A 14,229-nucleotide genomic window follows, 5' to 3' on the forward strand; every position below is an offset into this window, starting at 1 on the left:
TTTTTTTCTTCTTCTTGCAATCGATCAGTGCTGGAGTTTGTCGAATGTGTGCCTTTTCCAGCATTATGTAACACCTTGCCAAAACATTTCTCATCCTGGCTTGATTAAACTAGTCCAAGCCGTGCCTTTTCTGTTATCCTGGCTTTTTAAATTCTTCTTTTTTTGCAATACCCCTCTATAATAATTTCTTTCTTCTGTTGAACATAAAAGAAGATACTTTGAAGAATGTGGGAACCAAACAGTTTCTGGTCCCCATGACTCTGATAGATGTTTTTCTCTGCTATGCAAGTGGCTGAGGACAAGCAGCTGTTTAGTTACCCTCATTCTTCACAAATGGGTGCCCCTTATTTTGCCTGAGGGTGAAGGTGGCAACCCTAATCACTACATAAAGACTGAGCATGCTCGTGTTTTTGTAGAGAAGCAGTACAGCTGTATGCAGGGGCGTCGGACTGGGGGTAAAACCAGTATTGATTACCAGGGCCCTAAAGGAAGAGAGGGCCCTTGAAAAGTCTGGAATATATATTTTGGGGGGGGGCTGGGCCATTAGGACTGCCTATGCATAGGGCCCGGGATCTTGTGCAGCGCCCCTGGCTGTATGTGTCATTTATAAATCTGATAAAACTAAAGACTCTTCTGAGATATGAAGGATACAATATACTACTCTACTGTACATGAGATTGGCAGAAACTATGTGTGTTATGTCCCATTTAATGTCCTCCAAACTAAAATTATTAGTAGTTAGGGCTACAGGTACCAAAGGTTTAAAGGTTGTACTGGTTTTTCCCATTCTTTTTCTGCCCTAAACATACCGTCCCTCAGAGACTTGTTGTAGGCCCGTCTCAAATCATGTGCACCTGCATTGTTTTTTTTAAACAGTGGGCACTGGGCACAGAGTGATCAAACACACCGGGCTGCCCACTTGTCATTTCAGGATTCAGAAGGCTGCTCACACTGAGTGGTTATGGCTTACATGAGACATGTGTATTTTTGGTGAGGATCGACCACAAGGTGGCACTATATTAAGTTAATAAAATGTGTGCCACATTTTCTATCCAAATTAAACAAAATGAGGAAACCAAACATGCCTAGCAGCACACACATCAGTGAACTGAGTTAGGTGCTATTGGCAACGGTTCAATTGAATAATTATAATAATAATAATAATTTAATAATTGTTTGTTTATGATACACTTTGTTAGTAGCTTGTACCTGCAATTGTTGATCAGTTAGTACATTGTAAGAAAAACAGAAAAGATACTAGTAATTTTCCAGGACATTATCCACAACGTGTAATTTAAACTCAACGCGTAATTTAAACACAACGTGTAATTTCACTGCTTAAAGGGTCAGTTCACCTAATAATCAAAATTATGTCATTAATAACTCACCCTCGTGTCGTTCCAAACTCGTGAGACCTCCGTTTATCTTCTGAACACAGTTTAAGATATTTTAGATTTAGTCAGAGAGCTCTCAATCCCTCCAATGAAGCTGTGTGAACGGTATACTGTCCATGTCTAGCCTAGAAATCTAGACGCACCCTAGCGGCAGCAAAATGTATTTCGCAGCCTAGAGTACAGTAAACATCTTGATGCAAGTCTGGCTGGCCAGGCTAGTCCATGTCCAGAAAGGTAAGAAAAACATCATCTAAGTAGTCCATGTGACATCAGAGGGTCAGTTAGAATTTTTTGAAGCATCGAAAATACATTTTGGTCCAAAAATAGCAAAAACTACGACTTTATTCATCATTGTCTTCTCTTCCGGGTCTGTTGTGAGAGAGTTCAAAACAAAGCAGTTTGTCATATCCGGTTCGTGAACGAATCATTCGATGTAACTGGATCTTTTTGAACCAGTTCACCAAATCGAACTGAATTGTTTTAAACGGTTCACGTCTCCAATACGCATTAATCCTCAAATGACTTAAGCTGTTAACATGTTTAATGTGGCTGACACTCCCTCTGTGTTCAAACAAACCAATATCCCGGAGTAATTCATTTACTCAAACAGTACACTGACTGAACTGCTGTGAAGAGAGAACTGAAGATGAACACCGAGTCGAGCCAGAGATAACGAACAAAACATTGACTCGCAGTGTGAAAGGGGCTTCAGATCACCCATTTAAATGGAAGTGAAAGGCTGTAATATTAATGTTGTCCACTAGAGGAAGCCATGGGAAAATATTTGTTCATACTTGTGTATCAGCGTATAAAGATCAATAGCTTCACATGCAATACAAGAAAATGCTAAGACATTTATTTCTGCATCCATAGCTAGTTTGCAAATAATCGGTGATCTCCAACATGCTTTCAGATCATTTTATAGTACCATAATTTGACAAAAAAACATATCTGCCAATTGCCAAACATGCTGTCCAATTAAAATGAGACGGTATCTTTTTATTTTATTTTATATAATACAAAGCATACGAGACGCTTAAAAACTTGAAAAGACACATGACAATGTATTGTATCCCTGAAGTGTCTCATGAGCCACTGGTGCTTGACTGACACTAGCAGCTGTTTCATGGCATAATGCAGAGGAACTCTGTGCTATTACAGCTTTGAGTTTAATTATCACATAGATTTACTAGTATGGTGCATTTAAAGTTTGAAAACAGTCATTAAAAACAAACAAACTAAAGTATAAACCGATAACCGGCAAGGGGTCTAGTAGCTATATTTGCTCCAGGCTTCACGCGTTTCTCTGGGTTCTCTGAGGTGTTTGTAGAACACACCTGACAGGCATCACACACGTCAGGTTTGTTGCTTTGAGGATACACTCAGCAGATATGGGGTGTGCTTAATGCACTTTTTGTATGAGGTGTGATTTATGCATTCACTTTGCTAACGAAGCAATCAGTTGTGTCAATCATCACATACCTTGCCATGAGCAGAAGCCGTGACCAAGGGCATGTGATAAGAAGTGGAACACTTTCCTATTCTTCACACACATAACACATAAATCAAAGATAGTGACAGTTCAAAGTTAAAGATAATAAATATATATATATATATATATATATATATATATATATATATATATATATATATATATATATAATATTTTTTTTTTTTTTTCAATGCAGTTTTAACTTGTATTACAAACATTTTTAAACAAAGCAAAAACAGTCTGCTTTTGGTTATGCTAAACAGTGAAGGTAGCAGTATGATGAGTTTAAGTATGGCACTGGGTTGACCACGCAAGTTGCCAATGTTTTTTTTTTTTCTGTCCCAAGTCAAGCATCAAACGGTCAGTGTTCTCCACAGTATTAGGGTAATCCAAATGTAGCACATGGCAGTCTGTAAGCAAATGCTCGAGGTAGACCCTGGAGACTGTTCTTCCCTGAACAATGATTGCAGAAAAGACAGGGTCAAGGCAGAGAAGGTCTGGAGAAGTACTTCATCTTCATTGATAGTCAGCATCCCAACAGATACTAGAGCCCAGACTGCATAAACATCAGACACCTGTATAAAACCAAATAAAAACAATATTAGCAGGGAAACGATGGATGATCAGTTGTCAGTGTTATCTGTCCTGCCTACACTGCCATGCATTTTTACGGAATAGAATGACACGAGGGAGATTAAATGGCACATTTTTTTTTTTTGGATGAACTAGGTATTTAATCAACATTAATCTTTATAAAGGTATCTATACAATATACCAGCAAATACACATGTTTTTTTCCACCCTCAAAATGATGTGCTTTTTTGAAGTATAGCTATGAGATCTTAAAAAGCGGGTTAATTGGAGAAGTATCTGGGGTGATCACGAAGTAAAACAGGTAAGCCTCAGATGGGTGTGTAGTTCTGTCAAACCTGGGCTCTAGAAGTAAAAATAGAAAAACAAAGTTTAAGACATTCAAAAATTACAGTACAAATATGTTTGTCAATTGTGTCAAAGAAGTCATTGACACCGTTTATTTTAAATATAATAAAAAAATATTGAAAACATTTAAGTCCATTCATAATTTGTAGCACGCAAGCCACCCAATAATCACAGCTTTCTGCTTTGTTACTAATACTACTCAGCCTTCTGTCAATTTTATGATAAAATACAAACAATGCACGTCTTTTAACGCGCTTTAATTTGTAATGAGATAATTCGTTCAGTAGCTGCATATGAATCAATGATATTTTCCTCTTTAATATTTGCAGCATGAAATTAAACATGAATATTTGAATGTTGAAAAAATAAAAACACGAACAATTTAATACAAACGAATGAATCATGAATCGGTTGATCAGAGTTAGAGTAAAAAAAAAATATTATGACGTTAATCTTATTTATTCAGTTATTTTTCAAAGTGACACAAAATGCTGCCTTTTAGGCTACTGAACGTGTAAACGGTTTTGGCACAGTGGCCCAAAAATTTTTTTGATGCTTATATTATTATTTTGATGGAATTATTAATTAGTTTATGTGATGCTATACCTCTATTTCATGTAAACAATGAATCTTACGTTGTAAAAAATATATATATATATATTCCAACATTATTAATGAGTAATGTATTGCTTAATTAGGAGTTTATGAAGACATTAGGCATTACTGTCAGACAATAATGCATTGCTAAATGGTCCTTTTATTTATTCTTCAGTAATACCAGGAAACATTACCTAACCTAATTTAAAAAAAATGAACATTTTAAATGGTTACAGGAGATATATCTAAGGAGAAGTCTTAAAAAAAAAAGTAGTTTCATTTATGGTTTTAGGGTACACATGCAATTTATTAAACTCAACTCAAAGACTAAACCAAACAACATGTTTGACTGGTTTGGTGCACTGGCAACCAAAATTGATTTTACATCACAATCAGACAGAACCTTACAACTAACAGGTGTTCAGTTAAAATTTCACTACTAGCTCAAAACCATAAAGCTTATAAATTATTGTCCTCTGAATGGTTCAGTCAAGCCCTGCAATATTTCCTCTTTGCCTAGAAAAAAAAAGAAAAGAAAAAGACAACACACCTCTTTCCAAACTCTTCTGCCATTGGTCAGATTTGCATGAAATCAAGATCTTCATGACAAATGAATTTGGATCATTTAACTGAAATGTGACACTCCCAAATAATCCTACACCAAAACTTAATTTGTCTTTTATATTGGTTTAGTTATTTTTAAACCATTGTGAAACATCACTGGGGGTTTGCCTTTATTTCTTTAAACTGCAACATACAAAAGTTAGTGAAAAAATTCAGCACATTTAATTAATTTGTTAATAATGTAAAACCTTATAACGAACTATGCAACTGGTGAAAACAAACATCTAGAACCAATATGGTGCCCAACAACCCAAACACATGAACACCACTGATAGACAAATGAAGGAGCAGATAAGAGGACAGAGCCATCAGATCTCCTGAGAGCCTGTGACGGGACAGTGGGACGGCCGCGAGTCACACGCCTGCAGCAGATCCTCCTGGCAGCGCACACAGATGTCCTGACTGTACCAGTCACGCGTGGCCAGAGTGTGAAGAGATGTGGAGCTGGAGCCGCTGGACACCAGGACCAGAGGAATCCTGAGCAGGCAAACACAGTTTCAGTCACAAACACACACACACCAGGCTCCTGGAGAGCCACAGCCCTGCAGAGTTCAGCTCCAGGTCTTGCTTTGAAAGTTTCCTCTTGCTTTGGTCTACTTACTAGATCAGTTGATTCCTCTGTACTTCTGTGATTATTCAAGTGCGTAATCTTGGGTAACTGGTTCAGCCGATGTGCTCTACTCACCAGACTGAGTTCCAGGACCAGCGCTCACTCCAGAAGTTTCTCTGGCTTTGCTCGCCATCTTTCATCACGATTTGCTTGAAGAAGCTCAGAGGCAGGTTGACGCAGCGCTTGGAGGGCAGACGCATCTGATCCAGGGAACACATGCTAATGAACAGCCGAATAACATCGAAGGATTCAATACAGGAGTCTCCAGCCTACCTCTAGACAACACCCGGGACACACAACCCTGCCAACACACAGCAGAAAGGTCACAACACTGTTTCATCACGTGCACAATCAGAGAAACGAGTGATCTGACCTCCGACACACAGAGCAGACGTTATGCCACGTGAAATACAGGCTCCTCGTCGCACAGCAAGAACAAACCTGAGGACGACAGACTTTGAGACCACATATTATGAGCTCCTAGATCAGGATTGGAGGAGTTCTCACCCGCCAGTCCTGATATCTCTCACACGACATATCCGTCACATCTCCCTCCTCCTCAGAACGGTGCATCTTCATGACGTCGACGATAGTGGTGAGAACAGAGCCCCTGTTACTGCTCTTCACCTTCAGCAGGAAGACACGAATAGCACTTTAATACTACACACATATCGGTCCTTAATCATTACAAACTAAAAGTCTTTATCCTAATGTGACTTCAAAAGATGAGGGAGTCTATTCAAACAGAGCCTTCTGATGAGAGGGTTAAAAACAGCACAGAAAATACCCGATTACTTAATCTTTCATAAGTGCAAAATAATAGGCAGTTCATGAGTCCTTTACAGAAAAACACAAAAGTGTGACATACTTTGGGTATCTTGTTTATATATATAGTGCACAGAGTGATGTGTGCCACCACAGAGCACATCTTCATCACATTCAACATAATCGAGACAAAGTGACGCACCACTTTGAAGAGATCCCGGCTGCTAGCAAAAGATCTGGTCCGGCGCTTTCCTGCGACGAGTCTGAAGTCTGACAGATTGAGAGACATGACTGCACGTTCAGATGAGACGAGTCATGTTTTCGTGGGAAAATCCCCACCACATTTAAAGGAAACCCCTTTCAATTTCACATCAAATAACTTCAAAAGCAAACATTGAAATGAACCGGTTAATCCTCAAATTCTCACTACTGTGCCAACAGGTGTTACAAGTAAACTGCTTCACGTAACTTCATTAAAATGCTCTTTTTAATCATTTATTTGGACGTCACTGTGACATCTTTCCACATTAACAGGATTCAACGCAACTAAAATCAAGATCTGACCTGTAGAGACAGCATCCTGCGCATCACTTCCTGAAGCAACAGCTTCCTGCACAGTCGGGAAAAACGGTTATAAACTGCAGTAATGGTTTAATCTGCTTCAAGTTTGCATTGGTGCAAGTGCTGCTGGGACTCATACATCTGAGCGTGTCCTGTGAGGAGCGGGCTTCAGGAAACAGCGCTCTTCAGCTTCATTAATGCTCAGGCCTTCTGCTGTTCGAAACAAACACAACGGTCGGTCATTTACCAAATTCAGAGGTTACAGAAACGAGTCATGAGATCGCTCAAACAGTAAGAGTAAAGGCCAGCGTTGTGGACTGCGGTGTCTGTACGTTTATTGCTGTGCTCGGTGTTGTTCGCCAGGCGTCTGCAGCGGTCAGTCGAGCGAATCTCCTCCATCAGCAGCTCGTGCAGACTGATCTGCTGCTTGGGCTTCAGGCCTATCCTGCGCTCGGACGCCTGAGGAAGAGGACATGAAGAAGACCTCTATGGGGGTGGAAGCCAACAGCTGTTAGCTCACAAATGTGACCCTCGACCACAAAACCAGTCAGAAGGCTCAATATACTCTAATGTATTGAATCTGAATCTAAATAAGCGCTCCACTGATGTATGGTTTGTTAGGAGGACAATATTTGGCTGAGATGCATCTATTTTAAACAATCTGGAATCTGAGGGAGCAAAAATATGAAGAAACCACCTCTAAAGTCCAAATGAAGGTCTTAGCAATGCATATTACTAATCAAAAATTAAGTTTTACGATATGGTAGGAAAATATATCTTCATGGAACATGATCTTTACTTCATCTAATACGATTTTTGGCATAATGGAAAATTGATTATTTTGACCCAAACAATGTTTTTCTGGCTTTTTCTTCAAATATACGCACTGATGAATTGGCACAAGACGACATATGATCTCACGCTGTCAAATGTAAGTTTCTTAACTTACAAACTCAAATTCTCACCGGTCGCAACTTTGGACGTGCGCGGATGAACTCTAGAAGAGTCTGGTGAGGGTCTAGTTTTCTTTGGCCTCCTACATCCTAAAAAGACAAGAACACATTCAGATAACATAACTTCAGTGAAGTCATAATCAATATATTGATTTAAGGATAGAAGTGAAGCCTGAGTACAGTGAGCTGCACTTTGCGCAGTGAGTAGCGTCTGCTCTGGATGTCCCGCAGCAGCTGGTTGAAGGGAGGGCTCTCCGCAGGCCGTGGCCATGTGCTGGCCGTCAGTCTCTCAGCCAGCGGCCGCAGAAACACACCTCTGCTCAACTCATCCACCAGATCCCTCCACGAGGACACCTGAGTGACATCAACACAGTCACACTGCATTTGAGATGTGGGACTTCTGAGACACTGCATTCTCAGCACACTGGGATTCTCCGACTGTTTTTAGGGCACAGCGCAATGAACTCTATGCTTTTGACAGATCGAGTTTAACTTTGTGTCTGAGAGGATTGTAGACGTTAAAAGAATGACAGTGAAATCTGACCCCATTTTTAACCCTTTAACCCTGTTAAGCTGATCGTTTGAAAAGCTAGGAAGAACTGGCCATCATACACTAAACAGTAGAGGATCTCACACCGCCAGACCTTAAAGTTGTTCCAGTCACAACAAAAACACACTTAATGAAATCAATGCGTTCTAAAATCAGCTCCAAATATCGTATGAGATTTATAGATCATCCCCGACTGAATGGATTCAGAGCCTGAAGCTAAAAAACTGTTAATAAATCAAATCTGAATCGGATTTGAATGATTGAATGAGATTTTCTATGAAATCCGCAGACTGGCTCTTGAGTAAACTTACAACAGACTGTAAATCTGGGCAATAACGCATTACAGTAATGAGAATGTTTTTTCAAAATTGTCATGAAAACGGTCAAAATGTAAAACATTACAATAATAGTGTGATGATTGCAGTGCTGCTTACCCAGTCTGTGGTCACTTGTGCAACCAGTTGGGTCTCGGATTCGAACAGTTTCTGCAAACTCTGTTGAGAGAGGAGAGCGAAGCAGAGGCTTAACTGTGATAACGAATAGCTCGTTAGGTTTGAGACTTTAGTCTTTGCAACTTTACAGATCTTCTTCATGCACCAAGAGCTTGTAACACTCCAAAGAGAAAGGAAAACTTTAAAATCACATCATATGACCTCTTTAAAGTCAACGTGAATTCACGATCCATACTAAAACTGCACAGAGGTTTGTATCAGGATGCACTGCTGAGTTCTCCCACCTTCCTGGACTGCTGAAGGATCTGCAGATACTGACACAGTTCAACAGTGTGTGAGAACAGACTGCAACACACACTCCTGTAGTGTTTCGCTGCCTGACCCGGATCACACAGGCGCTGCTTACAAACCTGTCCACAAAACAAGTGACAGAAGCCAGGATCAGGCCACTCATGTCTCAATCATTCACACCAAAGCTTCAGAGCATGCAGCAGAGGAGGACTTCAGTACGTGGATGACGTCAGTGATGCTGCAGATGGGCCGACGGTGGCCCAGGTTCACTTTGGTCATCTGACACACCAGGATCTCCAAGGTCTCGCTCAATTCACGCTCCACCTGCGTCTCCAGACCCCAGTCCAGACTCAAGTACACAAGACGGCCCACAAACTCCACAGCCTACAGACACATGGAGCGCTCTCAACAGCACACGCATCAATCACGGACAGATTTATGATTATCTGAAGAAAATATAACAGCCTACCTGTTCCTCTGTCTCGATCACAAACAAATTACCTACAGAAAGATGTTAAATTCAATGTTTTTATTGTAACGGGAAATTACAAAATAGTCCCATTTTATAAAAAGACCTTTCTTTTTTAAATAGACCCATTTGTATTAAAACAGTAAACTAATTCACCCACACAACTATGCAGTTTTTACATCCAAATCACATTGCGGTTTAAAAAGCATTTAAAAAACTATTTTCATTTGTCATATTTTAATTAATACACTCCCACACATTGACAAAGTGTGTCAACATGGAAAGACAAAAAAATAATAGTATATATACAGTACAGATCAAAATTTTGGAAACATTACTATTTTTAATGTTTTTGAAAGAAGTTTCTTCTGCTCATCAAGCCTGCATTTATTTGATCAAAAATACAGAAAAAACAGTAATATTGTGAAATATTATTACAACTTAAAATAATAGTTTTCTATTTGATATACTTAAAAAAATAATTTATTCCTGTGATGCAAAGCTGAATTTTCAGCATCATTACTCCAGCCTTCAGTGTCACATGAAACATCAGTCTATCACATGATCATTTAGAAATCATTCTAATATTCTGATTTATTATGAGTGTTGGAAGCAGTTCTGCTGTCTCATATATTTGATCAATAAAAGGTTAAAAAGAACTGCATTTATTCAAAATAAAAAAACATTTCTAATAATATATTTTCTTTACTATCACTTTATCAATTTAACACATCCTTGCTGAATAAAAGTGTTGATTTTATTTTGAAAAAAAGAAAGAAAGAAAATTACTGACCCCAAATTACTGACCAGTAGTGTATATTATTACAAAATATTTATATTTTAAAAAACATAGCTTCTTTTTTTTATTTTTATTTTTACTTTTTATTCAAAATATCCTAAAAAAGTATCACATGTTCTGAAAAAATATTAAGCAGCAGAACTGTTTCCAACTTTGATAATGAATCATCATATTAGAATGATTTCTAAAGGATCATGTGATAATGATCCTAAAAATTCAGCTTTGCATCACAGAAATAAATGATAATTTAAAGTATAATAAATTTAAAAACAATTATTTTAAATTGTAATAATATATCACAATATTAGATTTATTTCTGTATTTTTGATCAAATAAATGCAGGCTTGATGAGCAGAAGAAACTTCTTTCAAAAACATTAAAAATAGTAATGTTTCCAAACTTTTGGTCTGTACTGTATATATTTTTTTTCCTCTATAAATGTAGATATGGTAACTTTTGATTCATGTCGCTGCAAAGTTATAAATGAATATAATCAACAGAACAAGTAATTACTTGTTCTAATTAATAATGTAATTTGCTTTTATAGAAGTTCTTGATTTCTGCTTTTAGACCGTGCTTGGCCCACAGATTTCAACTGTAGGTCTACATTACTGTAAACGCATTTGTTTGCAATGAATGGAAAGCACCACAATTATGCGCTTGAAGATTAAATCCAGCATTTCTTTACAAACAAATATCAAATATATACGTAATTCCTAGAGTTCACAGTTAAAATGTAAACTTTTGCAGTGCACACCTGGGTTTATACCGTGCTCTTACCGGTGTCTGTACCGTTCCTCTGCCGCAGAGAGACGCTCCCGTCCCCGGAGAACAGCACCGCCTCTGCGGCCGGAGACGAGACGGTTCTCCTTGACTGATGAGAGAGTATGCAGCAGAGCTGATAACACAGAGCCCAGGCCTGCTCCTCACTCACTGGGTGATCCTGAACCTCCAGCATCTCAGCCAGAGACATCTGCTCGTGTGAACACCTGTGAGCTGTGCTCATGTCATATACAGACAACTCCATCATCTCCTCGATAACACGAGAGTTTCAGCTTCTCCGCGGTCACAGAGACAAACACTAGTATTTAAAACCCTGCTTGAATAAAGATTACTACCACAACGTAAAAGGCTCCTTCAATATGTGTGCGTCACATTTCTTCTCTGTAATGAGCGTAATTAACTACACCTGAGAACTGAGTCGCTCTGATAACGTGTCGAATCATCTGTGATGAATCGGTTCGTTCAAACTGTGAATCAACCGGCTTTGTTTCCACGGAAAAATGTTAAAGCAATTATTTATATATACACAGGTGCATCTAAAAAAAAACTTTCTTATATCCTAAATTCATTGCACACACACTGAAATATTTTAAGATTTTTTAAATTTTAATTCTGATGGTTATGACCTTACAGCTTAGAAAAAAAAATCAGTATCTAAAAAAAATTGAATATTTTCCTAAAGGTCAATAAAAAAAGCAGGTGTAATTATGCATCAATACTTGGTTGGGGCTCTTTTGTATGAATGACTGTTTCAGTGCAGCGTGGAGATGATCAATCTGTCTCACTGCTGAGGTGTTACTGAAGCCCAGGTCACTTTGATAGCAGTCTTCAGATCCTCTGTATTGTTTGTCAGCTGTTACTTATCTTCCTCTTCACAATACCCCATGTTTCTCTGTGAGGTTCAGGTCAGGTTAGTTGGTTGGCCAATCAAGCACAGTAGTATCATGTTCAGCAGACCACTTGGAAGAGGTTTTGACTGTGGACAAGTGCTAAAGTCCTGCTGCAAAATGAAATCAGCATCTCCATAAAGCTTGTCAGTAGATTGAAGCATAAAGTGCTCCACAATCTCCTGGTAGATGGCTGCATTGACTCTGGACTTGATAAAACACAATGAACCAACACCAGCAGACGTCACAGCTCCCAAATCATCTCTGACTTCAGAAACTTCACACTGGACTTTGGTTTCTGTGCCTCTCCAGTCTTCCTCCAGACTCCAGACCTTGATTTCCAAATGAAATGTTAAATTTACTTTTATCTGAGAAGAGGACTGTGGACCACGGAGCAACAGTCCAGTTATTTTCCTCCTTACCCCAGGTGAAATGCTTCTGATGTTATTCTCTGGTTCAGGAGTGGCTTGGTTGTATGAATGTGACATCTGTCTCTTTTCCTGAAGATGTCTGAGTGTGGAGACTCTTGAAACACTGACTCCGGCTTCAGGCAACTCCTTGTGAAGCTCTTCCAAGTTCTTGAATCAGCTTTTCCTGACAATCTTCCCAAGGCTGTGGTCATCCCTGTTGCTTGTGTACCGTTTCCTACCGCACTTTTTCCTTAAAGTCAACTTTCTATGAATATATTTTGCTACAGCACTCTGTGAACATCCAGCCCATTCAGCAATGAACTTGTGTGTCTTACGCTCCTTGTGGAGGGTGTTGATGATTGTCTTCTGGACATCTGTCAAGTCAGCAGTCTTTCCCATAATTGTGGTAGCATGTTCTGAACTAGCCCAGGAGGAACCCAGTATTTATACTCAAAATTAATCAAACGAATCAAGCTCAGAATGGAATACTCTAATTTTTTGAGATACTGAATTTTTAATTTTCCTAAGCTTTAAGTCGTAACCATCAGAATAAAAAAAAAACATAAAAAACTCTTGAAATATTTCAGTGTGTGTGCAATGAATCTAGAATATAAGAAAGTTTGCTTTTTAAATTAAATTACAAAAAAATAAATATCTTTTCCATGATATTCAAATTTATTGAGATGCATCAAAAAATTTGGTTCTAATGGTACACAGACCTGACTTCTGTTTCCTTCCCACACAACCAAGTTAAACACCAGTGCTCCCTTGTAAGAGATTTGAATATCTCAATGGGACATAACCTGGTAAAATAAAGGTAAATAAAAAAAAAAATAAAAAAAAATATATATATATATATATAATATATATGTATATATATATTTTTTTTTTTAATAAAAATAAAGAGCGAAATTCTGTGATTATTATATATTTTTTTCTCATCAACAAAGCGAATACCACTTGCTCCAAAATTGTGAAAAAACAAAACCTTGCATACAGTTGCTTTCAGGTAAGGGGTTCTTGAACAAAAACCAGTTTTGAGGAATCACAACATTAAAAACTAGCAATTGAAGCAAAATAAAATAGAAAGCTATTTTAAATTGTCAATATATTTAATAATATTCCCATTTTTACTGTATTTTTGATCAAATAAACGCAGCCTTCATATCTTTCACAAACACTAAAGATCCCAACTGGGGTATGCTAATACTTGGGGTGTGCCAACCACCCAAGCACCCTTAATTTCATTTTGTAGCGAAACATATTTAGCCTGCATTCAACTTCTATTTCCAGTGGTATGAAAGGAATACAAACCAACCATAAGGGTTGCGTCTATTTCTGTCTATTATTTTATTACACTGTAATATATGTGAAAACATGAACTACTAAGAAAAAAAAAAAACTAGCCAATGAACCAAGCACACAATGAGGTCATGTGATCGTATGCATTTTGGGTCTACTATCTCCATATCTCTGTTCTCTCACCCCACTTAACTGGAGCTTATTCTCTGCTTGTATACTCTTTCAGTTCCATCTGCATGAACTCAACTTGGAAAACAAGCTTTTTGGTTTGCGGCGCCCAATGACTGGAACTCTTTACAACACAACTTGAAGTTGCAGAGCTTGGTGTCAGTGAACACCTTTAGATTCTTG

The 14,229-nt window shown here is 38.3% G+C and overlaps 1 protein-coding gene across 1 annotated transcript; it reads right to left on the reverse strand.

Moving 5' to 3' along the window:
- Positions 1-4,696: 4,696 nt before the first annotated feature.
- On the reverse strand, positions 4,697-11,565 carry zgc:114123 (uncharacterized protein LOC569174 homolog). Its single transcript, XM_059527198.1, has 14 exons — positions 11,277-11,565; positions 9,698-9,729; positions 9,448-9,612; positions 9,222-9,347; positions 8,920-8,979; positions 8,116-8,289; positions 7,948-8,025; positions 7,264-7,441; positions 6,624-6,733; positions 6,164-6,283; positions 6,030-6,097; positions 5,930-5,957; positions 5,732-5,856; positions 4,697-5,523 (listed from the first exon to the last, which is right to left on the reverse strand). Exons 1-14 carry the CDS (start codon positions 11,524-11,526, stop codon positions 5,355-5,357), a joined length of 1,683 nt encoding a protein of 560 aa, XP_059383181.1. The 5' UTR covers positions 11,527-11,565; the 3' UTR covers positions 4,697-5,354.
- Positions 11,566-14,229: the final 2,664 nt, after the last annotated feature.

Source organism: Carassius carassius, chromosome 37, assembly GCF_963082965.1.
Source record: "Carassius carassius chromosome 37, fCarCar2.1, whole genome shotgun sequence".
Taxonomy (NCBI): Eukaryota; Metazoa; Chordata; class Actinopteri; order Cypriniformes; family Cyprinidae; genus Carassius; species Carassius carassius.